Source organism: Leptosomus discolor, chromosome 9 (assembly GCF_034619465.1).
Source record: "Leptosomus discolor isolate bLepDis1 chromosome 9, bLepDis1.hap2, whole genome shotgun sequence".
Taxonomy (NCBI): Eukaryota; Metazoa; Chordata; class Aves; order Leptosomiformes; family Leptosomidae; genus Leptosomus; species Leptosomus discolor.
In genome coordinates this window covers 44,579,170-44,603,714 of record NC_141399.1, presented here as the reverse complement: position 1 = coordinate 44,603,714, position 24,545 = coordinate 44,579,170, and the positions used below count along the sequence as shown (strand labels likewise).

Below are 24,545 nucleotides of genomic sequence, written 5' to 3'. Positions count from 1 at the left end.
CATAAGCTTACCCGTTAAGAGATATCCAGTGGGCCACGTTCAAAGTTCATTCCCCCAAAAAGAGAGGAAACAGTTATTACACAGTATATGAGATTAGTCAAAGCTAATTTCAAAGTAACTACAATTGAACTGCCTGCCTGTTATCTTATCAGCCCTATAATCAGCTTGCAAATGTATTAAGTTATTAAATTTTGAACTGCAATAGCAATTATGTTAAATTGTTAAGCAACTGTTGCCAGTAGGGTGTAAATTAGTCATAAGCTAGTTTTTACCACTTGTCGTCCTGTACTCTGGTGCTGTAGACTTTCCTCCAAAAACAGCATCAAAGTCCACATTAATTGTTGAAGAGGTGGTACTTGGAGGAGCTGAATGAAGAGGAAAACCTGAAAAAAAAGTTTAGAGTCATCAAATACACCTGTGGAGTAATACCACTCATTACAGTGAAACCAGAAAGTTAAAAATAATAAAATCAAATTACCATCAACAGTCAGAGGGTGATACACAGAAGCATATGTAGGTTTATGACCACTAAAGTCATCTTTGTAAAAAGAAAGAAGAAAATAAGATCAGTTTAAAAGAGAAAAAGGAAGAGGGGACCCAAAAACTAAGTTTGCAATTAAGTTTTTTAGTAATAAAAAGGATTTTATTATTATTTTTTTTAAACGAATTTGAAAAGCTCAAGTAACTCCTGCATTCCCCATTACAAAAGAGAAAGGAGGTTGCAGTCTGAAAGGAATCAGCAAAAATTCCAGCAACACTGCAAGTCTTAAGATGTCTAGGTTGGGCAAGATGAACAAAATAATGAGTTATTTCAACTGTAGAAATAAAACTTTAAGGAAATACATAATTTACTACATCTGGAATTAATGCATCATTTTTACTTGTTAATAGAAAGTGAAGATTGGTCCAAATCACAAAAAGATTACACAGCCCACTTTAGCAGCATTATCATCTCCAGTTGCAAAGAAATTATGTGGATTTTGTTTGTTTGTTTTACCACTAAACAGTTCCACCGTTTGTTTGGAGGAAAAAGTAGAATTGATGAAAGGGGTGGTAGATTTTACAGCTTCTTCAACTGGCTTCATGTCAAAGATGTCCAGATGAGGTGGAGAACCAACACAACCATTTGAGGACGAGAAAGGACCTTTCAGATGCAGAAGTGAAGGAAAGAATAGAGAGTACAAATAATGGAAAAGAAAAACAGACTGAAATGATCAAATACGAGAATCTCTAGACAAAGTCAAACTGTAAATACTCCACCTAGTGATCAGCTCATTAAAGACACAAATTCTTAGTGTCAGATAAAAATCCCAACAGCGCTCTATTTAGGGAAAATAATTCTAGTATTGCCATTGGGTGGGAGGGCGAGAATGACAGCACATTTACTGATCAAAAAAGTTAGATACTGTATTTTTCACGTCAAGAATCTACCTTTCAGATAGCACGTAAGGGTATCAATTCCACGTATTAAAAATACCAACACTTACAACAATGTTAATATTGCCTTATTTTGGCTTTAAGACATTTCTTTGTCTATCCTGATTCTTCCTTGGAGGGATGAGTGAGGGTACAGAGAATGCTGTGCCCAAGAAACTGGGAACACCAGCTTTGTTATAAGAACTTTGAAGTCACCAACACCTTTTAAATGAAAAGTATATTGAATATCACTTAATAGAATGGAAATACTAGTCCAGCTTCTTTTCAGTTACATCTGCTTAGTTTCATTTCCCAGCATTTTAAACTTTGATCTTTAGTTGCATTTCTTCTACCCGTCTCCTTTACTGAAAAGCTCATTCAATCTCCTGCATGCTGATACTACTGCTATATGTTTAAAACCCCTAACTTTTCTGTAGCAGTTTGTCAGAGCTTTCAGATGATGTATATTCTGTCAAGGATCGAAACGTCTGGATGCAAAGTAATTAAGGTTTAAGATATAGATTCAATTAAGTATCATTCTGTATTTTATGCTTGTATTCAGAGTTCACCCATCATTCAGACAGTCAGATCATCCTATCAGCAGCTTACCTCCCCACGCACTGCTTGCTGATGTTGATATAGCTGGAGTACTCTGCACAGTTGGAACAAATGCAGGCTGAAGATCAAAAAGATCACTAGAAAGGTTGGGCATGCTGAATAAGAAAAGAAAGAGAGAGAGAAACATGAAGATATGTAACAGGCATTATATTCTTGTGTTATACGAACACTGATACTGATCTCACTGCCTCTTGCTCACTAGTAGTCACAGTGATACAAAACAAAATTAGTGACTTCATTGAGAACTTCTTATTGACTGATACAAAAAATACCTGTGAATACACCAAGAAACCATCACCAAAAAAAATGTTCTTGAAAAGCACCTGAGAAGTAACTGGGATCAGTGCTCTGCAGTGGACTGGTGCTACAGGCCAATGCAGTAATTTCTGCTTGTTTCAGAAAGCAAAGTATCTCTCACCTATTTGTTGTGGGTGCTGGTACTGCAAAGAGGTCAACAGCTACAGTGGTATTCACACTTTTTCCTGATAAGGTGCTTGGGGATGCTGATGTGGAAGTAGAATTTGATACTACAGAAATCTCTCTTAATCGCTGCTCCTGAAAGATAAGATAGGCAGTTTGCATTTTATTGATTTATTAACCTTTCAGTCTTGAAGACCTTTTCCAAGAAGAAATTTTAATTATGGTCTTAATAAATAAAACAGTTATTCTTCTGTAAAGTTTTGAAAATAGAAAGATGACTCAAACTAGAAAGAAGAGCATTTGTTTTAACAAAGCCTTTAAAAATCAAGGTGGGACTTGAGGTTTTAAATAATGTGTGGTGGTTTTTTTTTTTTTTTACACTTATCTATAACTGCCTAGAAGTAAAACACTTCCAATCAAGCTACAAGTTCTAGGCTCCCTTCATAGTCCCTCTGAGAAACAGGTCAATGGGCCTTTGTTCAGGAAAACCCATCTCTCTCTACTGTTAGGATCTCTTCATAGTTCAATCCAGTTGTTCAGAAGTCAGACTGACAATGTGCATCCTAATAATATCCACATGGTGTGGCTCTTAAACTAGCAAAATAAAAAACTAGTTTACATGGCTCATTTTAGGTTTACATCCCTCCTTACTTCTAGATATGCCCACTGCATTTACGCAGCAGAGGTCAAAGCACGGGTGTATGTTTTACACTGCTTTCATTCCTCAAGAAAAACAGTGAGTGAGCTTGCAAGCTTCCCCACCCCCCAAATGAAAATTTGGATCAACCAATTTAAGTATTTGGTTACAGTAGCTTCAAGTCCTATTATAGCAGAAGTGGGACAGTGAAGAGGGGAGACATCTGATGCAACTCCTGGAAGCAAACAACCAACCCCAACCGAAAAAACCCAAACAACAACATCACAACACTTCCCGAGGTTCAAGTGAAGCAGGTTCAGCAGCAGGCAGCAAGGCACACTTAAGATTGTCGTCTAATAGCAAAAAAACTGCTTCACTTGGATTTGAAAAGTATGTCTTATACCAAGGCAGGAAAGAAGAGAATCTTCACTGGATCTCTAAATCCAGAGATGAAGCTCAACTCTGCATTACCAAAGTTTACTTTCACACTCCAAATAGTTTTAAAGCCCTCAATGTGGCCTCCAGATGACATGTGCAGAGTTGCCTCATCGTTCAGGTGTGTCTAGAGATGTTAAGCTAACACAAGAAAAATTCTCAACTGCCCCACTTGTGTGTGCCTGGGACATGACAGAACTACAGATTTAGCTTTCAGCAAGAGCAGCATCTTGCCTTGTTTGAGATTTTATACTCTGTTATCAGAAAACAGTGTTATAAACAGACCTAAAGACCAGGATTCAGGCCTTAAGAGAGGAGTGTTACTAAGAGGACGACTCAACAAGTAGCAATAAGGAAAGCACATTACGGGACCAAGAAAGAACAAAATAATTTTCTTTCAAATGTGTTATTATTCAAAGTCCATAAATTATACCTAAAGACGCACGATTTCAAACAGCTTTTCAAATGAAAGTAGAGAATTATAAATAAGGGTAGTTAAATGTGGGCAAAACTATAGCATATACTCTCATTATGAGCAACATGACTGAAGAATCACACTAAAGCCACATTCCATACATCATGGGGAAAACCAATTCCTTCCTACCAATAATCAGCCTTACAATAGCAATGCCGTATGTTCAGCTGCCGAGATGTAACCTAGAACGCTGTATGCTCATTTTGTGAATTTCTGAGATAAAAAAGCAATCCCTTGTATGAAGAATATAAATGATTTACATCAGCTGTCTGCTATTCAAATTACACTCCTGGTAGAAGAGTCACCACATATTGGCAGCCATCACACCTGCATCCTACAGAATCATGTCTTGGCCTCTCAAGATAAGAGTTCTCCCACCACACGCTATTTTAAGCCAATCTTGTTTTTAACATGTGCTCAGTTAGGAAAAAAAAAAAATCTCAGAAAACAAACTTGTAAAAAATATAGTACCTTAAGAGCCTGCAGTCTAGCTTGTTCCTCCTCCAATGCCTGCTGCTTTTCTTTCTCATCCATCCTGCTAAACGACATTCCCGTATTGGCAAGTGTGGAAACAGCACTGGATAGGGCACTAGCTCTAAAAACAGTAATAATGAAAAAAAGTTTTATTAAGGAAAATAGCCAGATGTACATCACTCAGTTTAATCATCAAGTGCCTTATGTAGTTGTGTGTCATTCTCCCTCCACTCCAGTCTTTTCTTCCCTTATTCTTTGTTACAGAAAAGCGGACACCTCAGTAACGTGGGAGTTTGGTGTAAAAGTGGTATGAGTACACAGGATTACTCCCTCAAGTTTCAGTGGAAAGTGCAAAACATACCGGTTGTCTTTTTATTTTAAGGTCATATAGATCAGACTGGAATTCTATTCCATTCAAGTGGCAGCGGCACAGAAGGCTTGTTTGTACATATTATATGAATAACAGTAAACAAAGCATAGAAGTTATTCCCTACATAGTACACTGTTTAGCAGAATACTGTGGCAGTGAATCCTCAGATAGTTGCAAAAAAAGTTTCTGAGGCGCAAGACAGCAACTCAGGAATGTAGCTTACACTGATACATTTATCAATATTTACCAAGTTTCTGTGGGAGAATGCCTATGCCAAAAGAGATCTCTCACTCTTCAGTCAGAAGTACTGTTCAGACTACTGCTCACTAGATGCTTCCTTTATACTTCTAGGAAGATATATTTGAAAGCAAATAAAATTCAAGCAGAACACCAAATGACTGAATCCTAAAAATTCTTAGTATGAAGACGACAAATCCTAAACATAGGCATCGTTGTAATTCATTGGGTGCTCACCTGCTGGCAGCAGAGACTTCTTTTGTTTTCTTTCCCTCCACAGAAGCCAAATGCTGTTCCAGTGCTTCAAGCAAGCTGCTGGGTGCCTAAAGTTAAAGTATTAATAAAACACTGGTTCTAAACACCACATCACTGTTTAGTACACAGATTAGTTTCCTCATCCACTAACAACAAACAAAACCCCACACATCAGTAACTGTGCCTTCGGGTTTTACTGCCATCCTGCACACCTGGATTCTATCTACCCTGTTGTGGTTCTTTAAAAGGAGTGGCACCACAGACACGAAGTAAGGATTCCCCCAGAGCAGGTCTGCTTCTGCGTACACAGTTGCCTTCTTGTTTTTGGCAACAGTATTTGCCATGTTAAGATCCATCCTATAATCACAGCTATTTAAGCAGTACTCCCTTAAACTCATAGAAGTACCAAAATGAAGCCTTTGCATTTTTGATCCCCCTTCCCCCGTAACAACAAAAAGCTCATCACTTTCCAGTCAAGTATTTACAGTCAAAGGCTTGCATTATAAACACTTGACTACAGCAGAATGTTAGGTTTGATAAAAAAAGCAATCAAATTCAACCTGATCCCACCAATACTATTGCAGACTGAGTAGCTATTCAACACATGACTACACAATAAACCAATTTAATTACTCCAAAGCCTTTGGTAGCCTAAACCATTAAAAAACAGCAACATAACTTCAAATAAACTTGGGTTTTTGGTGGATTCCACCCCCAGGAAAAGTGTTACCCATCAGAAGCTTTTAAACATTAAGCTGTTTTTTAAAAGCAATTAAGAAGATTCCAGAAAATAGTCTTCTTGCCACCTAAATCCAGCAGGAAGTCAGGCAGTAGACACCTAAATGAGTTTTAGGTGACCAACACTCACAAGCTCACCAAGGCTTTTGAGAGCACAGCCACAACATTATTGAGTACCCGAGAAAAATTTTAACTGCTAGGTAACAGAAAAGAGTAAGTTTAAAACTTTTGGACTAAGGGACACCAGAGCTGCTTTAGTTCCTACAGAAAACAAGAGAAAAGTGCCAATCATAACCTGCCTGCCTTCTGCTGTACACGTGTATCCACTACAGAAATATCTCTTCTATATCTAAGGAAACTGCTTCAAAGCTCAGAATATATTTGAACTCATCTTGATGACACAGTCTCAGTTGGAAGTAAGATCTCTCCAAATCACCCTATAAAACCAACCTCCAGAAAGCAAAATTATTAGGCTGGCACTTTCGGAAGAGTTCACTGCCTTGCTATTCTAACCACATTGCTCTCTTGTCTTTTAACTACATAGTCCATACTCCACAGTCCATAAAATAAGTGAAATAAATCCTACTGCAGATTCAGATGAAGGGAATAGATCTCAAGTTTTAATCTATTTGCCAGCTCAGTCCTCCTCATCTGGCAGGGTTTCAGAGATATTAAGCCTCTCATCACTTGCCAACTTTCCGCAGGTAGAGCGGATATGAGAGGCATTGTTTGGAAGAAAAACAAGCTTGCCCTTGCTAGCCCTTCTGTACCAAAAACTAGACCAAAGTATTGCCTGGAAAGAGGAAAAATATTAATCACAGATGGCTTTGGCAAGTTCCCCTCTGAAACACTGAGTACAATTCTAGCTTCCCACATTCAATGAAGGCCAATCCGAGCTACAAGAGATGCAAAGAAAAGCAATTAGAATAATCCTATAAAACTGCCTGGCTTAAAGTTAAGGCCTTCATTGATATTTCTTTCTATAAATAGAGCTAGGTAAGCTAAGACAGTGTAGTTACCTCAATGACTGGTCATGAATAAATTCTGCGTTCAAACTAGACAGCTAAACCCCAAGGGGGAATATTTTTAAATACCTTTCCAGAAAGGTATCAGGGATGGAAAAAAAAAAAAACAAACCCAAACAAAAAACCAACCCACAAACAAACCAAAACCCCCCATACTTTTACCTTTCAGGAGGAACAATGGTTTGCTAAAGGCATTGCATGACAGCTAGATAGACAATCTTAACAGCAGGAGACTATACTCTAATTCCAGAAATTTTTTCCTAGTCTTCTTTTTTTTTTTTCAAGGCCACCCTGAAACTTCTCTGTATGGAAAAGCATGTTCTGTACTTACTGGGTTTAAAACCCTTCGAACAACCCCTTCAAACCAGAAAACCCAAAACCAACAAACCAATAACGTCTCTCAACTTCCTCATTGCTGCAGACAAAACATCAGAGACGAAATTCTAAGTCAACAGACTTTAGTAGTTCTATGTCAGAAAAGATGCCCGGGCTAATACAGACATTATGACTTGAAAAAGGCTTGAAATGACTCAGCCTCCCTCCCCCCACCCAAAGACATTTGACAGACTAACATCCACATGAGGAAAATGACCCAGTTGCATTCATGAAACACAGCAACAGCTATAAACAGAAAGTAAGCAACACCATTGTTACACAGGGCACCTACAAAGGAAAATACTTTCTTGATAGGAACCAGCAAAAGCAGCAGTAGTGTGAACATTAGAACCAAGGAAGAAAAACAGTTACAGAGCAGCAGCAATAATAAACCTCTGAAGAGATAAAACCATTGTTGTCAGCAATAGCTTAAGGAAACTCCAAAATATGCATATACCAGAACAGAAGATACACCAAAAATGTAAACAAAGTATTTGGAAAAAAATTAAATCCGGCAGACCATAAGAGAAACAAAACACGTGATTCTGTCAGAACTTATTTCAGAAACACAAGCACGCTAAAAACTGAATTTCTGTGAAAGCCCATTATTAAGAAATTTTAGCAAATTCCTTTAATGTGGCACTAAATTGATGTACAATTACTCAACTCTTATTAAATGCCATGAAATTTACTATGGAAGTGGAATGCTTAACAGTGGCACTGATACTGCCAAAATACACGGGATGCTGACATCTATCCCTGGCAGTTCAAAACGTTGCCTTTCATGTCTAAGTGCACTTAAAACAAAATAGCTGAGCTACTAGAAAATAATGTGAGAACAGTAGATATAAAGGGGTTTGCTCATGGAAAGTTTCAGATATAAAAAGCAGCAAAGTGAAGTTAAATTCCTTATTCTCAGTAAATCAAAAAAACCCCTGCTTTGAAGAGCCTTATAATGACCCCATTAACTGGACAAGTGCACATAAACCCAGTGCAGTATAACTTCAGACTTGAGTATAATTTCATTAGCATAATACAGACCAGCCGAATACTGCAGTACTAATCACAAGAGTAAGATGCTAAGATCAAACACCAATAGAAAACATCAAACTACTGTTTTCACTCATTACCTGCTTTTACCTGGCTGGTTACAGTCATATTTCTTTCCTACCATAAAGGCTTAGAAGTTCGTAAAGGATTTAATATTAATTGCTAGGAGCAAGTATTAGAGAATTGCACTTAGAAACATGTATGATTTCAGATGGAAAACATACTGTAGGCGGTAATGAACAACAGTGACAATGGAAGTTTGTAGGTTAGACTCGACTTCCATATTAAAAAGGCACTGATGAAGTTTAGGCAAACATTCACAGTAGATACATTTTTAAATGATTTAACATTTTTACATGATTTAACACACGAAATTTAGTGAATCCTCTGCGATAACACCCAGAAGTTCTTGAAAAATCTTTTCTGTAAGTTTTATGGGTTTAAACAATCAAAAAAATCTTATGAAAAACTGCAAAGTGTGAGTACTGAGTACATTTAACCCATGGGAAAAGTCACCATATGTATTTCCCATATATAAATACAGAAAAGAGAATAAATTCTCAAGACGAATGACTGCAATGACACCCACCAACCTTTAAAAACACAAAGAACAAAATAATTGCATTAATCAATATGACATACACACTGACCTGAGTAAGATCCGGAATGTCACCCTGATCAATTCCAACTTGCTGGGTTTACAAAAAACAAAACAAAAAAAAAAAAAAGAAAAGAGCTGTACATTACTACACGCAGCGGCAATGAAAACAAAAACCAGTGACGTCTGAATGTTACACAGAAACCAAGATATTAGAAAGAGATACTCATAACTTTCTGAACTAGTACATGTCTCACTAGGAACACACCTTAGAAATCACAAGTGCATTAAATTGCGTCTCAACCACACTCAACATTTCATGCAGCCTAACTTTTTCACACAGAAAAGCTTACGGGGAGCATTAGAATCACCCCCATTGCTTACTGGAACTAATTCTCCGTTTTGAGCGGTTACAGTAAAGGAAAGCACTGTATATACACTGCAACATTCAGTTCGTACATTGTGGATCATTCATGAAATTTGTAACAGCACCTCAGAAAGTTTACTATGTTGTCTGGCTAAGCAAGAACCTCACTTCACATTAATAAGCATAGACAATCCTTAAAATACTTAATCTGTAGAATACTTCCTTGTGTAGTAAAGTTAAGCAAACAATCTGTTTGTGAAGTTACTATGAATTAGACTACTGTACCAGGACAGAAAGCTAAATCATATCCTTTCCATAGATGTAGATTTATTTACCTCTGCTACTTTGAGGAATTCTGACAATTTGGTCATTCTGGCTAGAAATTTTTTGTAAATATCCAAGCCTTCTTTGCACTGGTTCTTCTTCATGTCAAAATATCTTTCTGAGGATGCAAATAAAACTCCTGTAAGATAACAGCCTCTCCAGCAACAAGCTGACACAGTATTATAAAAGTTAATTTGACAGAAGCTTCAGGGAGAGAACAGGCGGAAGTAACTCAAAGCTATTCAGATTTTAAAGTTTACATGAGCACCTGACACCTTTTGTAGTAAGGCAGTCAACAGAAAAACATTGATTTTTCTATTTCAGTACATTAGAATATAATGTAGAGCTTTATTAAGCATGGATGTGAATCACTGCAATTGTTATGTTAGGTATTTAGGGGAATATTTTCAAGAAGTCAGCTTATTAGCTGGCAATGAGGCAATTTTATCATTTGAAAATATTCTTGGTATATGTTTACATTTTTAGACCCTGTATCAATATGTTTTGATGTTTGTAAATGGGCTCAATATCCAAGAGACATAAGAATGGCTACTGAAGTGGTATATATACTGACCTGACCTACCAAAAGGAGTATCAACCGCATCCTTCGCTTTTTATGGTTTTGCCCTATATTCTTACAGATATTTCATTGAGGAAAAACTAATGGATTAACAGAACAAACTGATCAAATGTTTTCACTCAGAATTTTGCTTGAACAGTCATTATAAGCCTTCGCTAAGACCTCATCACTCTTGAGTAAAAAACCCTACATGTCATCTACTAGGCCCATGTAGATTCAGGTACGAGGCAAAATGGAATAGGTAAGCTATAAAGTATGGGAAACAAGAAGTCAGTCATATTGTGGCTACACTAAATATTCAAAATACCTGGCATCTCACTAATACTTTTACAGTCCAATTGCCAAAGGTTATCCACTTCATATTTATCCTTGCTTTAGTCTCACCAGTCATGTTCTCATCTCAATTTCTGTTTCAACATGTATTCTTCAAGGTAGAAGAGTATGTTTAAGCCTATGCTAGTTGCCACTGAAACTAAGACAGGCTTAATTTCATAGTAATGGAGCAGAGACAATTTATTAGGAAATTACAGTCAGAAATTGTCTATATTCTTTAGTTCTCTCAATGCTTTCACCAAAGTTCAAAAGCTAAAAAAAAAAATCTCACATACCTAAAAGATTAATAATCCCCTCATTGTATGCTGCAAAAAGTCTAATGGAATCTTTAAAGAGGAGCATAAAGGCAGCATTTATAACACCATTTGTTAGTTCATTTGGATTTGCCTGTGTAGAAAGCAATGAGAAAGTAAATTAGTATTTAATAAAATAATGAAAGTCTCACTTCAAAATGAGTGTTACCTAACACTGAGCTTAAAGTACTTACATCAAAATCAAGGAGTGCATCAAGCTGGTTCTGTATGATTGGAAGGGTTTTCAGAAGCTTTTCAGCATTCATGGTTCTCATCACTCCATCTATCCTACAGAGTAGAAGATGCACATTTACAAGTCACCAAGAGACCTCAGCATGTTTTGCCATTTCAACAGTACTATATTGCTTCGAAGGGCCAGAAGGAACACGGGTCTACGATAAGCTCAAGAACAACTGGTATTCCCCACCCCCCCAATATGAAAGATGAAACAAAAGAAGCAGTAACAGTCTTACCCTCTTTTCATTTTGGTGAAGTCAACTGCTACAAGTCTATATGAAAGTGCTTTTTCATTCAAGTATCTGCTATATCGTCTAATGAAGGTAGACATATCATAGCCTAAAAGTTAAGCATTTATAAGTTAAGACATTTTGAAGGAGTACAGTTTCTTTTAAAATTCAAAAACTACTCTCCTACTAGCCCATTTTACATCAGCTTGCATAAAAAGACCTTCATAGGCACTTTCCAGAGTCTTGAGATTCACTCTTTTTCACCTGGAGTTGTAATGTTGCAGTTTCTCCCCAACTTGCTAAGATTAGGGAAGCGCTCATTGCAATTATGAGAATAAACACCTAAACACACTAAAATTTTAGGCCAGAACCAAGCAGCTCTTGCTAAGGCGTTCTTGAAATTGCGACTAAAAATGTATTCCTAGTGAAATGCTGAGTGAAAACTTTGGTAACTTATCTGCGATGCCTCAGAAACCACATAAAGACACAGAAATGTTTTCTACCATTGGCAAGTAATTAAAAGACTTCTCAGTGATTTCAAGGAGTCCTCACTATTTATACACCACATCCTAGTCACCACTCCACGCACCTCAACAGTACACATTTACTCCTGAGACACTAAAATGCAAAGGCAAAAATAAAGCATTGTGCTAATACTCATCAGGTTTATTCTAGTCAGCATTAAGAGTTCGCTTTTTAAAGTTTACAGCCGTGTATGCACACGATACACACGTTACAGACAGATTGCTAGCACTCAGCTAGGTAACTCAGAATCTCACTTTCCTTGTGCCTGCCCTCTTGGTTGGACACTCTTTGGTGCCTCGTGCAATGTAAGTCATAATACCCTTTCATTTAAATGTTATTTGCCTCCTAGAGTGCACAGACACAGGCATTATCAGACAGCAAAAAAACAAGAGGGTTATTTCCTTCATGAAAGATCCTTACCCTGCATGGCACTTTTGTCCAGGTAGTTATTTAAGTTGAACAAAGTGTTTCGGGATGCAAGATACTGGATAAAGCGCTGTTGGTGAAGAAAAAAGTTGAGAATATCATTGTTGGGAGAGTCAAAACGCTTAAGCATAATACAAGAAAACTACACTTACCCTGTAACTGTTTCTAGTAAGCTCTAACAACAATAGAAATTAGTTAAATGGGAAACATTTAAAGGAAAACCTGAAACTACCAATTAGCAAAGCCTCTGAAATTCCAAACACCGTTTGGCAAAAACGTAAATTTAAATTAAATAAAAAGACATCACTACCCATGAATAAAGGGCTAATAATCCTAGAGGAAGCTGCTTAGGTTAACCCTGTAGTTTAGAACAGACAAGCTGGAAAACACAAAACAAAAATACTACTAGCATTATCCAAGCTCCCAAGGTTTGCATAGCTCTGCTGCAGCTGGGAGATAGGCTTAGTTACCAAGTTTAAAACTAATTGGTAACAAAATGCTTCTGGAACTGTGGTGAGCAGTGCCACTGGGGTTATAGTTATATGTGTTTTATATATATATATATAAAAAAATGTAGTGATCTGATTAAACAAGATTTAAGTTTTGACAAATAATAGCTGGCTCCATAAATAATGCAAGCGTAGAAGACACACACAGAGACACCAACGTAGTTTCAAAAGTTTCTCTGTCACTGTCCCACACAGATCTCCTATGATTGTGATTTCTTGACTTTCTCACTTTTTTCTATGTGTTTCAGACCATAAACAGAGGATTATGATCACTACGGCTTAAGGGACTTGTTAAATCTTTGATCTGAACCCCTCTGCTGCCACGGGACGCAGGGCCTATTCCTTCACCCTTCGTGGTGGAAGCCCATTGCCAGATTTGGACTCCCGCACTCCGCAAAACCAGCATTTTTTCACTCAGGGTCAGTACAGCACCTGCTCTTTGGGAACTGTACTGCAGGCTTGGCACAGCAAAAGGAAAATTCTTCTCACAAGCACTATTTAAACTGAAAGCAGTACTTGCACCTTCCAAGGGGGCCAAATGATTCCCCAACTTGCCACGCACCACCTCATCAGTGACTCCCTATGTGCTCTCAGCCTATAGCTGCGGAGTTCACACAAGTCTACAACACGCAGCTTGCCTACCAATAGTTCAGGCACTGTTTTAGCTTCTTATTCTGTTTTCCAGTTGGTTTATCTGGTCTTTGTACATCTTAGTACTGGATTCAAAAAAGATATAGAAGAAGAAAAACAGTTGGAACACGATCGGGAACAGAACAGTGATATTCAGAAGGTGTCTACACACATTTCAAAATTAGCTACTGTTCTGAATATCATCTTTAAAAGTCCAAGGCTAACTCTCACTCTCCAGATGTCAGGGGTCTTGCATCGCACAATGCACAGGTGAGAGGAGTTTTAACCTGTTTCACCCAAAACTTTATCACAAGAAACAGGTAGTCATTGTGCACAAGAAACTGCAAGACAGCAATTGCTCAAACAACATTTTGACCAACTGCTACATTTACTTGTATTTCAGATTGAAGCCAAACATCTGATAATTTTTTATCTATTTAAGAAAAAGGCCTCTTTTACTGTATTAGAAGAGTGAGGAGTAGACTCATGTTCCACCTGAAATTACAGAACCAGTGTCCAGCCACATTATCTTGGCAGGTATCAAGGAACTCTTTTTCAAGTTTCAAATGCACCCATTCAAAGCTGAGGAGCAGTTTTGGCACATGCAGAGCAATTCAACTCTCCTGCCACTACAAAACGCTGTACAGACAAACAGATACTGACTGCTAGCCCACAACTCTAAGTTTTGATTTTTCTCTGTGGTTCAGTTGTCTGCTGTTTTTTTTCTTTCAAGTTTCAGTGTGTAGATGTGAACTGTACTGGAAGAAGAGAGACCAAAATATACAAACTGATTTACAGCTTTCTGTTTAGCTTTATACTTGGAATAAGTAGTGAATTCCAAGCAGTGAATTTTACTCTGTATTATCCTCTAATTTCAGCCTATTATCTGTTTAAACTACAATTTCAGCACAAAAATAACTTGGGGAAGTGTTAACAAAGAGCACACGATGTTTTACAGGTCATTTCAATTAAGTTCACAGAGCTTTGGAGAGAGGAGGCAACACTAAGTTTTCAGATCAGTGTAATGGCTGGAAGCAGCACCTTTAAGAATCATCATTTCATATTACCATAAGTCAACAGTCGTTTATTAGGAGAACGACTACACACAAGTTCAGGACTAAACGGTCACCTGACCAAGACAGTTTTTAACAGAAGGACTGTGTAAGAGAGGCTACATTTCTAATGCCCTGGTATTGTCTGGGAAGCTTTTAATGAATAAATTTTTTAAGGAAATAACTTAAGTGAACTAAATGCAATAGAAACCTGGTTCAGAGGAATGTTAACGATGACTACAACATATGAAGATTTAGCCCAGCAGATGATGATCTGCAAGATCAAATACTCTAGTCACCATATTCCTCCCCCCCTTTAGTACGTATTCTTATCTGTTAATAGGTTGGCTGCACATTTATGGCGTGCTAACAAGACTTTTGCTGTGCTCTTACTGATAAGCACTATCATAACGAGGTAAAGCTCCTCAGAAGTTTTTTGAGTCTTCATTCTAGAAAGGTCACTCACTATTCCCTCACAGCCCAACCCAGATAACTGCAAGTAAATTGCAAACACTGACATATTTCAGTATTGAAATAACGAAGGAATACTTTCTTCTCTGGAGAAGTACTTTACAGCCATCAGCAAAGGAAAAACAAAGACCTTTGAAAGCCTGAAGTACAAAACTAATGTTCAACAGATTGAGACATTTTTCAAAACACTGTCAAGGAGTCCTTAACAGAACTAATAATGTCTTACCTCATTTCCATACATCATGAGGTGGTGTGTTGTAATTAGAGCTTTGAACACTACAACCCAGCTACTGTTCGCAGTTCTCTCAAAGAGTGTGTCTGCCAACTGTGGAATATTCACATTCATTTCATTTGTGCACTGTATTAGATCTAAATGAAGGAAAAAAAAAAAAATCAAAGCATTACAATGAATTATATGCTCAAAGAACATCATCATGTTATTTTGTGTTTTTACATTGAGAATTCATACTGGAGGCATTAACTTCAGTTCTTTAAGAAATAATTGAGCTATTTTACATTCCGTGCTCAAATTCACTGCATTTTACTGAAAAACTCCAAGTATGAACTTCAAAGGCATTTCAATTTACTGATTCCCAACATCTCATCAATAAATAACCTGCTCCAGTAGAAACTCTATGCCCAAATTACTGTCCAAAAGCCAGTGCAGACCTTCTGGACACTCAATGACTGAAGTCACTCAATCTAGCAAAAAAAAAAAAACAACCAACCAAGACAACCACAGAGAAGCAAGGAAAAGCTGAGACACTCACTCATGAGATCAACAGGCAGCAAGTACCCTGCAACTCCAACCTAAGCCTGAGTACTGACACACGTGACAGCAAATGAGACACTACAAACCTGTAATAAGGCTCTTTTCTAGAAGAATTAAAAGCAAGACTTTGCATCTACACGCCTTTCCACTTAGCTAAAATAACCTAATCACCAGCCTACTGAGTGCCTTCTGGTGGATCATGGCAGGTCTCAGGTTTGTGTATAAAAAAAAGCTCTTAGTGTTCAAGACTGATTATAAACTCAATAGTAGAACATTAACTTGGGAGGTCAGAGACAGAGCTTCAAGTCTCTGCCTGAGTACTGGTACAAAACCAGCACAGGCTCCAGCAGATACACGGGAAAAAAGCCTGCCTGAGAACACTAGCGAAGGCACTGGCTGAGAAGTGAGCAAAGAACTGAATCCAGGGCCATCCTAAACCCCTCAAGACATGCACATTAGACATCTGCGCTCTCTCTGAGCTAAATTTGGCTCAGGTGTGATCAAAGTACACCTTAAGGACTGGGCAAGGCCGGTAACACAAACATCTCTCTTGAAAAGCTTCCTTTGTGGCCTCTCATTTAAGCCAAGTCTGTGAGCAGCCTGTTGTTGCAGAGCAGCATTGCTGTTTATGTGGTTTGTCTGCCTAAGTACTAGAAGAAGGGTGGGTGCTTGGGAAGTTGGGCAACAACTGAATACTGAGGTGTCGGCACCCCCAAAATGGCCAACTTATTTGTCTTATGAGCTGTACGTAGAGGACAGACTACATTATCACGGGCAACTTAAACATGAACTTAGAGATCACACATTGATAGTTTAGGACAAAATATTTCATAGAATTTATATCTGTTCTAGTGCACAGAATGTGTTACAGTTGTATCTTAATTAAAGGTCTGTTTACTAAGAACAAGTCATTTTGTTAAGGATCGCTGTTCAGAGTAATTTTAACAGAGTAGAGTTTTAGATAGCATCCTGTCAAAGTAGAAAGCTATAAAATGCAAATTCTAACGTTACTAATTTCATTCAAATGTCAAAGGTTTCCAAATACGTACAATTTATGCAAGTTGGGATGAAAACTTCCATCCTTATTAGTAACACACAAAACCACTGAAATAACTGCACAAATAGAAGAGCCCTGAAAAGAAGTTTTAAGCGCACACTACATCAAAACCTTATTGTTGAGTAGTATTAAAATATTTCAATATTTACAAATGTGAAGATTCTCAAAAAGCAAGTCATTTGATAAGATGCTGGGTCAAATTAGGAAGTACTTTAAAATTTTCTAGAAGTCCAAACAGTCCATAGACAATTACTAACCTGTATAATGAAGCGAGTCCCAATTCCAGAATTTATACATAGAGAAAACTTGAATTTTAATTCAACAGCCTCATCTACTGAATGAGAACTTTGTTATGACATTTCTATGTAATTCTCTCAAAGCACATTAAGGCAAATAAATCTTCCTAAATCAAATCAGTTTATAAGCAAGCATTATAAAGACACTGCTGTTAGATCTTGCTCAGTATTTTTCATGTAACTGAAGCGTCTGTAACCAGCACAGAAATGTTACAGACCTGTTACAAGTCCTATTCTCAGTTTACAAAAACCTACCAAACAAGAAAACAACCAACAAAACACCCACAAACTCTATACAGAGCAATACCTATAACATTACTACCAGATAACAGTTAAAGAAATGCCATTGATCTGCTGAGGTCAAAGACCACACAGATAGCCTAATGAAAACATTGTTTCTGCACAAAGTCCTTTTCCTTCACGTGACCATAAGAATGTCAAATTTTTTCACTGAAGATTTTCAATAGTAAGAGTGCTTAATTAGTAACAGATGAAACTGGGACGGACGATCCAGGTTAAAACCAAAAAACTTTCTGCTCTCAAGTCAAATTAGCCAAGCTAAATTCATTCATATTTTGCCAGCACTCTCCACAGAGATTGCTATCTTGTCACCTTCCCTCATGCTAAGGTCTACCTGCAGATGTTGCAGTAGACCCTAAGATTATGCTGAACATCTGGGAGATCCCTTGCATATACTTATGTCTAAGACTGGTATCGAATTCTTATAGTGCTGCTTAGGCACAGTGTGACAGCAATACTACCGTTAGCAACCATATCAAACACTATAACCGATCACCTCTCCTTAAGCCACACATTCATAAAAAAATAAATCTTTGGCTTATCATGCCATCAAAGGTTTACTACCACAAAAAGCCATCCAGATGTCTACCTTCAGAAGGGAGCTACTGCCTTCTGCTTTGGTACCCAAGACTAAAGGAAGTCCTCTAACCTCAAGCACAGCTTAAATCAGACTCAAGTAGTCCTACATATGTGAAATACTTCATTTTGGTTGCCTTTTAAAATGGTCAGGCTCACATCTTACAGAAGCAGTAGCACATGGTGGAAAACTTTACTAGCACTTTCACAGAATTACTAGAACTGCACTTTTTCAGTCACACCAGAGGTCTATCAACTTCCACTCTGTTAGTCCCATGCACTTTAGATGTGCTGAAGATGACACACACTGGCTCTCCTGAAGACAATTTTTACTGAGGGCACTAGCAGAATTACAGTCTTTGGTTTCAAAATCTCCTTGAATACACAAACACATAAGCCCCAGTTGACAATACCAAAGAATACATCCTTAGGCAAACAAAACATGGCTAAAATACTAAATTAAGAATGAATGGTGGAAAAAAAAACTTAGTGCATTTTATAGGCCAAAATGGGACTTTCCTAAGAGCGTACTGCAAAAACCTAAGTCTAAAAAGACTCTTTAATAAGGCTACTCAGGGCAACTTTTAAAATTATCATTTTACAGCTAGTAATAATAAAGATAGCATCACATCTGAATTCTAGCAATTGAGACACATAACACAAAAAGCGTCATTTCTCTAATATGATTCTTCTAGGTCTGCAATAGGAACATCTACATAGGAACAACTGTATGGATCTGTTACAGCTGGCAGCAAAGGAGGAAAAGGCTATTAACACCATATATCTGGAAGTATAAAGGAACACATGCACCTGAGACAGGCAGCCAGGCAACTGTAATATGGATTTTGGCAGGAAAAACTGGAATGAAATGAGTAGGGCAAGTGATGCTCATTTTCTTATCACACTACTTTCATAAACACTTTACAACTCCAAGCATTTTGCCAATTACCCAGAGGAATCATTTCAACTGCAAGTGGAACTGTGGTGCTATTTCTAGAATGGAATTTAGAAACATGTTAACATAACACGGGGTGGGGGGGGGGGGTGTGGAACTCAAACAGCTTTAAACCAGAAGAGGAGGACCATAGGGGTTTTCAAGCAGCCTGGAAGAGCTGTGGAAATCTTACTGACTAGAAGAGTGGTGAGGATTTCTCTTCCACAGCTCATCTGAAATACTGGCACATCTTCCATGAAATCATACAGCTCTTCGGAGAACAGCATGCATAAATCCAGATATTAAAAAAATATATATGTATCAGATTTCTGGAAAATTCCCAGCCAGGCACCGACAAATACCAACAGTTTTCAACTCTCAAGTAACAAGAAAGTCACCGTTTTCTTGATTCAGGAATATCTCTCCCAAGAGAACTGTAAATATATACGTTAAAGACAACCATAATGGTTTAATATTCTCATGGGTTTTACATTTTGCCACAAGACTGAAACTGCTCTAAGACAGATATAAGGATTAAGACCGCTTTCCCCTAACACTGGCAGTCTTAAAAAAAAAAATTACATTTTCTTCTAGGAAGTTGTACTGTAAACTATAGATTATAAAAAATAAACAGAAGAGCCACTTCAGCAAACTTTCTGAACGTAGCCTAAAGAATGCAACGATTCTTGCTGGAAGACTTAATTAAAAGATAAAACCTGATTGATACAAGTATTTTTCTGCCTATGTGCTCTTATAGTGCAGACGATAGCAATTTTTAAGTTTCACTTCTGTAATAGCTAAACTTGATCTTAGAGTTATTTGATCAGAAGCAAAGCAATCCAGCTATTCTGCCCCACTCCCTCACTAGCAAGGACACACGAGAGCCCATAAAGTTTTTTAAAAAGCTTTAAGCAACTTCTAAATAAAAAACACATTTATGGATTACAAAAGCATTAACTATATTTTGTTCAAGTCAAATCTCCTCAATTATTGTCTTGAAAAGCTTCACAAATTACTAAAGAGCTTCAAATTAAAGACGGCCACCTTACTGCCTGTCCAAGTGTTCAAGAGCATTTATTCATACTGTACCACAACTTACATACCTCTGCAAGAAACACACTGCACCAGCATTCACCCAACAGTCATGAGCTCTAGCTGCCAAAAGTCAGACTGGGCAGATAAAAACCAATCCAAAACTGTGACAGTCACAGTGCGACATTATTGGCAAAACTTTTGTTTCCGATGATCTGGTGGAGACCTAAACTTTCTCGTAAAGCGAAATGCTTAAAAGCCTAATTCTGCCACATAATACAATTTTACAGTACCTGAATTATATCACTTCTTACAAGATTTCCAAAGCTTCTGTATGTATAGGAGTTTTAAGTTTTGATGAGTAACCTTCACTACTTTCCCCTCCCCTGTGCTTTTTAACTGGGCTGTATACAAGTCAAACAGGAATTGTTTCTTCTGTTATTACTGTGTTCATTTAAAAGTTTAAGATGCAATTAATTTAGGAGCTTGTATTTTTCTGAGTTTTGGTCTACACACAAATCTACTCTACCAGTTAACAACTTGACTATAATTTTAATTTATTCATTTTTTTTTTATTATTATGGCTTTTCAAATAGCTAGCCAAGAAGAGATATGCCACCAAAAGCATAATCTAGCCCCACTCCACTGCAACCCAAACTCAGGAGGCTGAGGGGAAGCGAGAGAACCCACACAAGATACAAGACCTTTGGGTGCTCCACTAAGAGAAAAGATCAGCCTCTGTATAACATTTTATGTTATCCTAAAAATATTACAAAATACTACAGAAATAGATCTGCTGATTTATTTAGGACACCATGACCTACTTTAAAAGGAAAAAACCCCAAGCATTCCCACTGACATTGGTTAGGTTTGATTGGGTTGGGTTTTTTTTTGCTCTTCAAGAAAAAAATATGACGATACTACTCAGCAGTTAGTAGCCAGACAAAACCCAAGACTCTTAAATACTAGTTCACACACTGCATGTGTTAACATCTTCCCATAAATATCCATACTGTAATATCATAGTTTTTCTTGCTGAGGAAACTTGGGATAAGGGGTTTTTTAAGAATTAATCCGAGTGACAAAACTGATACACCTCCACAATCCCCGATACAACTACAGCAACTCTCAAAACCACATTCTTGAAGCTTTTTCTTGAGCAGCAATTAAAAGTAATACCAGATGGTGTAGCATTTTTAATGACACACACATGTAGCGACCAAGGTACAACTAGCAGTGTTGTGTTAAATCCAAGATATATTTTCCTTCATAATTTACTTAAATTGGAAAGTACTTGCACTGTATCTTTGAAAATACATTGTGTGATTTTTCCAGAAATTACAGTATTTAAGCTAGTATTTTACCTGCTTGCATTTAATACAAGTAAGCTTTGTGTTCAGGTTAAAAAAAATAAGTGCCACGCAAGGGCTTGCAGATGTTTGAAAAGCAGCGCCTGGGTATACTCAATGAAGACTGGAGAATGTTCATGGGGATTTTTTTTAACCCTTACAGAGATATTTGTGGTACCATATTTCACATCTTTTTCCTCCCCATCCCACCAAAGCGTTCCTCGGTATTTGAAATACCAAGTCAGAGTAACAAGCTTTTTATTCGTCTCAGATCAAAGTCCAAGAAAGTGAACTACACCAAAACACAGAACTCATCTGGCACAGAAGGGGACCCTAAGGAGACTGACAGCTGTAAACAGGTTTGTAACAAAAGATATTAAAAGGAATTTGATAGTCAAAAGGCAATCTCAATTTACACTATTCTCAAGAGTTTTTCCAGGTTTCCATTTTCTTGTTTTGTGTGGGTAACTTGCAGTAAATGTCAAGGATACTTTCAAACAATACACATCTTTTTAAACTTTAGAAGCTTTCAAACTATTAAGCAAACTGTCACTGCTTTCTGGCTTCCTGTTATGTTGCCATTTCTGGACTCAAGGGTTACCTCATTAAGTTGTTCTACCACAGGCAGAACACAAGATGATAAAACAGTAACTTTAAAAGGGTATCTTTTAAAACAGAAATCGTCAGTTACCCATTTTTAAGGTTTTTAATTTCAACACAGTAGCTGCATCACCACTGTATCTGGATTCCACTCAAATCAACAACGAATGCGATGTATATTCGGTTGGTTTTAGCTATTTGATCCACATCAAAAGCTCTTGCGCAAGAAGTCCGTACAAACAGACGAGGGCCATAGCGTCAGAGCCAACCTATTCTGAAACAATATAGCTGAGTATGCTTCTCCTGAAAGCTTGAACAGACTCCTCAGTACCACCAACTTGAACGAGTCCTGCAAAACTACCAGCCTGCTCCCTTGACTTTGAAGAAACCAGCATAAAGCTTCGTGATTTCTTCCCTCTCCCTAATAGAAACACACACACACTTACTTCACTTTTAATAGATGGGGAACGGGTATGCTGCACAAGAGGTTTGAAGCACTCAGTACACTTTCGAGCAGGCGAACAGCAGCTTAATTGCTACCCAGTTACCAAAACCTGAAACAAAGCAACACCACTGATACTTCCGTAGGTATCAAGGGTAGCTTTCTGCATCTTTTGGTACTCAAAAAGCAGTTTTAACATACTAAGTTTAACTATATCAGCGGCAACATATCTCATTCTGGAGAGAGGTATTGGTCCACCTTCCCCCTTCACCTCGCGTCAAGTCTTTTTACCTCGCTTCAAGAGCTGTAAGACAGAAAGCTCCGATATTTAAACGGCTGCGCTCCACCAGATGCACAGAAGGTCGGAGGACTTCTTAAAAACGCAACTTCTCGCTCACCACAGTAAAACCACACCACTTAACCCACTTCTCCCTAGGTGCCGGATTAATAAGCACTGCCGTACGAGTTAAGAAGCTCTCATCAGGAAGAGCTCACAAGGCTGGAATATTTTTGTTTCCCGGGCGCGGCAGGGTGTTACGAAGCTCACTCCCTCCACGTGTAAAGTAAGTTCTGAAGAGCAAAACCACTCCGGTTCACCCAGCTTTACACGGCACCCCCCCTGCAAGCGGCCGCGCCCGGTCCTCACCTCCCCTCCGCCCCCCACCGCCCGCAGCAGGAGGGCGCAGAGGCCACACCGGCTGCCCCGGGGCTGCCAGCGGCTGCCCGGCGGGCGAACCGCGGGCCCGCCCCGGCCACCCCCCGCGGGACGCAGGCCGCAGGCGGCCCCCGCGGGGTCCTACTCACAGTCCAGGTGCTTCTTCTTGGGGCCCATCACCTCGTGGGTCGTCGCCTTGCAGACAGCTTTGGCGACGGCCGAGCCGGTGACGCTGTGCTGCGCCGCCGTGATGCGGTCGGTGATCGACTGCCCCGACATCGTCGGCGCGGCCCTGGCGGCGGTTTTCACCCCCCCGCGCGGACCCGCCGCGGCGGGCAGCAAGGCCGGGGCAGCGGCTCCCCCGCGGCCGGGGGAGGGGGGCGAGCGCAGCCTCCCCGGGGGAAGGGCGCCGGCAGCCCCTTCCGATGCGACACCGGCGAGGGCGAGCGGGCAAGTCCTCGCCGGGCTCCGCCTCACCGGCTCCTCTCGACCGCCGCGACGGGGCGGCTCTTCCCGCAGCCCTGCGGTGCGGCAGCGGCGATCCCTCGCCTCCCGGCCCCGCCGGCTCACGCTGGCCGCGCCCGGCGCCGCTCCGCTCTGCCTCCTTCCGCGGGCTGCGCGCTGGCTTTCCCTTTCACATTTACACTCCCAGACAAAATGGCGGCGGCCGCGGCGGCGGCGGCGTCAGGTGACCGCCCGCCCCCCGCGCCCGCCCCACTCCGCAGGCTGGGGCGGCGCTGGGCGGCGCGCGCGCTGCCGCCGTGTCGCCGCGTCCGTCCGTCCGTCCGTCCGTCCGTCTGTCCGTTCCCCCCCGCGGGGGCGCGCAGCGTGTGGCGGGAAGCCGCGCTCCGTGCGGCCGCGTGCCCCGTGGGTCTCCTCCGTCACAGGCGACGTCAGGGAGCGTTTGGCGGGTTGGGAGCGGGTGCCGTCCCTCCCGCCGGGGCGGCTGGTGTCCGCGCTGGCGGCGGGGCCTCCCCCCCAGCAGCGCAGGGGGGATCTCGTCACACGGCGTGAGCCTCCTCCGCCGCCAGCCCTTTGGGTTTGGGGTGGATTTAAACGAAGAAATGAGAACTTGTCCGTCGTCGTTGCATTTCCTGCGGTCAGAGAGGTACCGCCGGAGGCCCAGCGCGGCCGTGCGCTGTCAGAGTGGTGGAGGAAGTCAACCGCAGGACCAGAGAATGGCGGGGGTGGGAAGGGACCTCTGGAGATCGCCTCGTCCAACCCCCTGCTAGAGCAGGGTCACCCGCAGCGGGTCACACAGGACTGAATCCAGGCGGGTTTTGTGTATCTCCGGGGAAGGAGACTCCACAACCTCCCTGGGCAGCCTGTTCCAGTGCTCTGCCACTCTCAGAATGAAGAAGTTTTTCCTCGTGTTGAGGCAGAACTTCCCATGCTCCAGTTTGTGCCCATTGCCCCTTGTCCTGTCACTGGG

At 39.9% G+C, this 24,545-nt stretch overlaps 1 protein-coding gene across 1 annotated transcript in view; it reads right to left on the bottom strand.

The window, feature by feature from the left end:
- LOC104342692 (phosphatidylinositol-binding clathrin assembly protein) overlaps nucleotides 1-23,392 on the bottom strand; it is a 28,275-nt gene extending 4,883 nt beyond the window's left edge. The window contains exons 1-15 of the mRNA XM_086469783.1: nucleotides 23,263-23,392; nucleotides 15,327-15,469; nucleotides 12,433-12,508; nucleotides 11,494-11,596; nucleotides 11,215-11,308; nucleotides 11,003-11,114; nucleotides 9,826-9,932; nucleotides 9,176-9,217; nucleotides 5,320-5,405; nucleotides 4,473-4,596; nucleotides 2,453-2,589; nucleotides 2,026-2,129; nucleotides 998-1,144; nucleotides 479-538; nucleotides 273-383 (exon numbers count right to left, since the gene is read on the bottom strand). Of these exons, the coding sequence (XP_086325909.1) occupies nucleotides 273-383; nucleotides 479-538; nucleotides 998-1,144; nucleotides 2,026-2,129; nucleotides 2,453-2,589; nucleotides 4,473-4,596; nucleotides 5,320-5,405; nucleotides 9,176-9,217; nucleotides 9,826-9,932; nucleotides 11,003-11,114; nucleotides 11,215-11,308; nucleotides 11,494-11,596; nucleotides 12,433-12,508; nucleotides 15,327-15,469; nucleotides 23,263-23,392 (1,576 nt within the window). The remainder of the gene's footprint in view (nucleotides 1-272; nucleotides 384-478; nucleotides 539-997; nucleotides 1,145-2,025; nucleotides 2,130-2,452; nucleotides 2,590-4,472; nucleotides 4,597-5,319; nucleotides 5,406-9,175; nucleotides 9,218-9,825; nucleotides 9,933-11,002; nucleotides 11,115-11,214; nucleotides 11,309-11,493; nucleotides 11,597-12,432; nucleotides 12,509-15,326; nucleotides 15,470-23,262) is intronic.
- Between the last annotated feature and the right edge of the window lie 1,153 nt (nucleotides 23,393-24,545).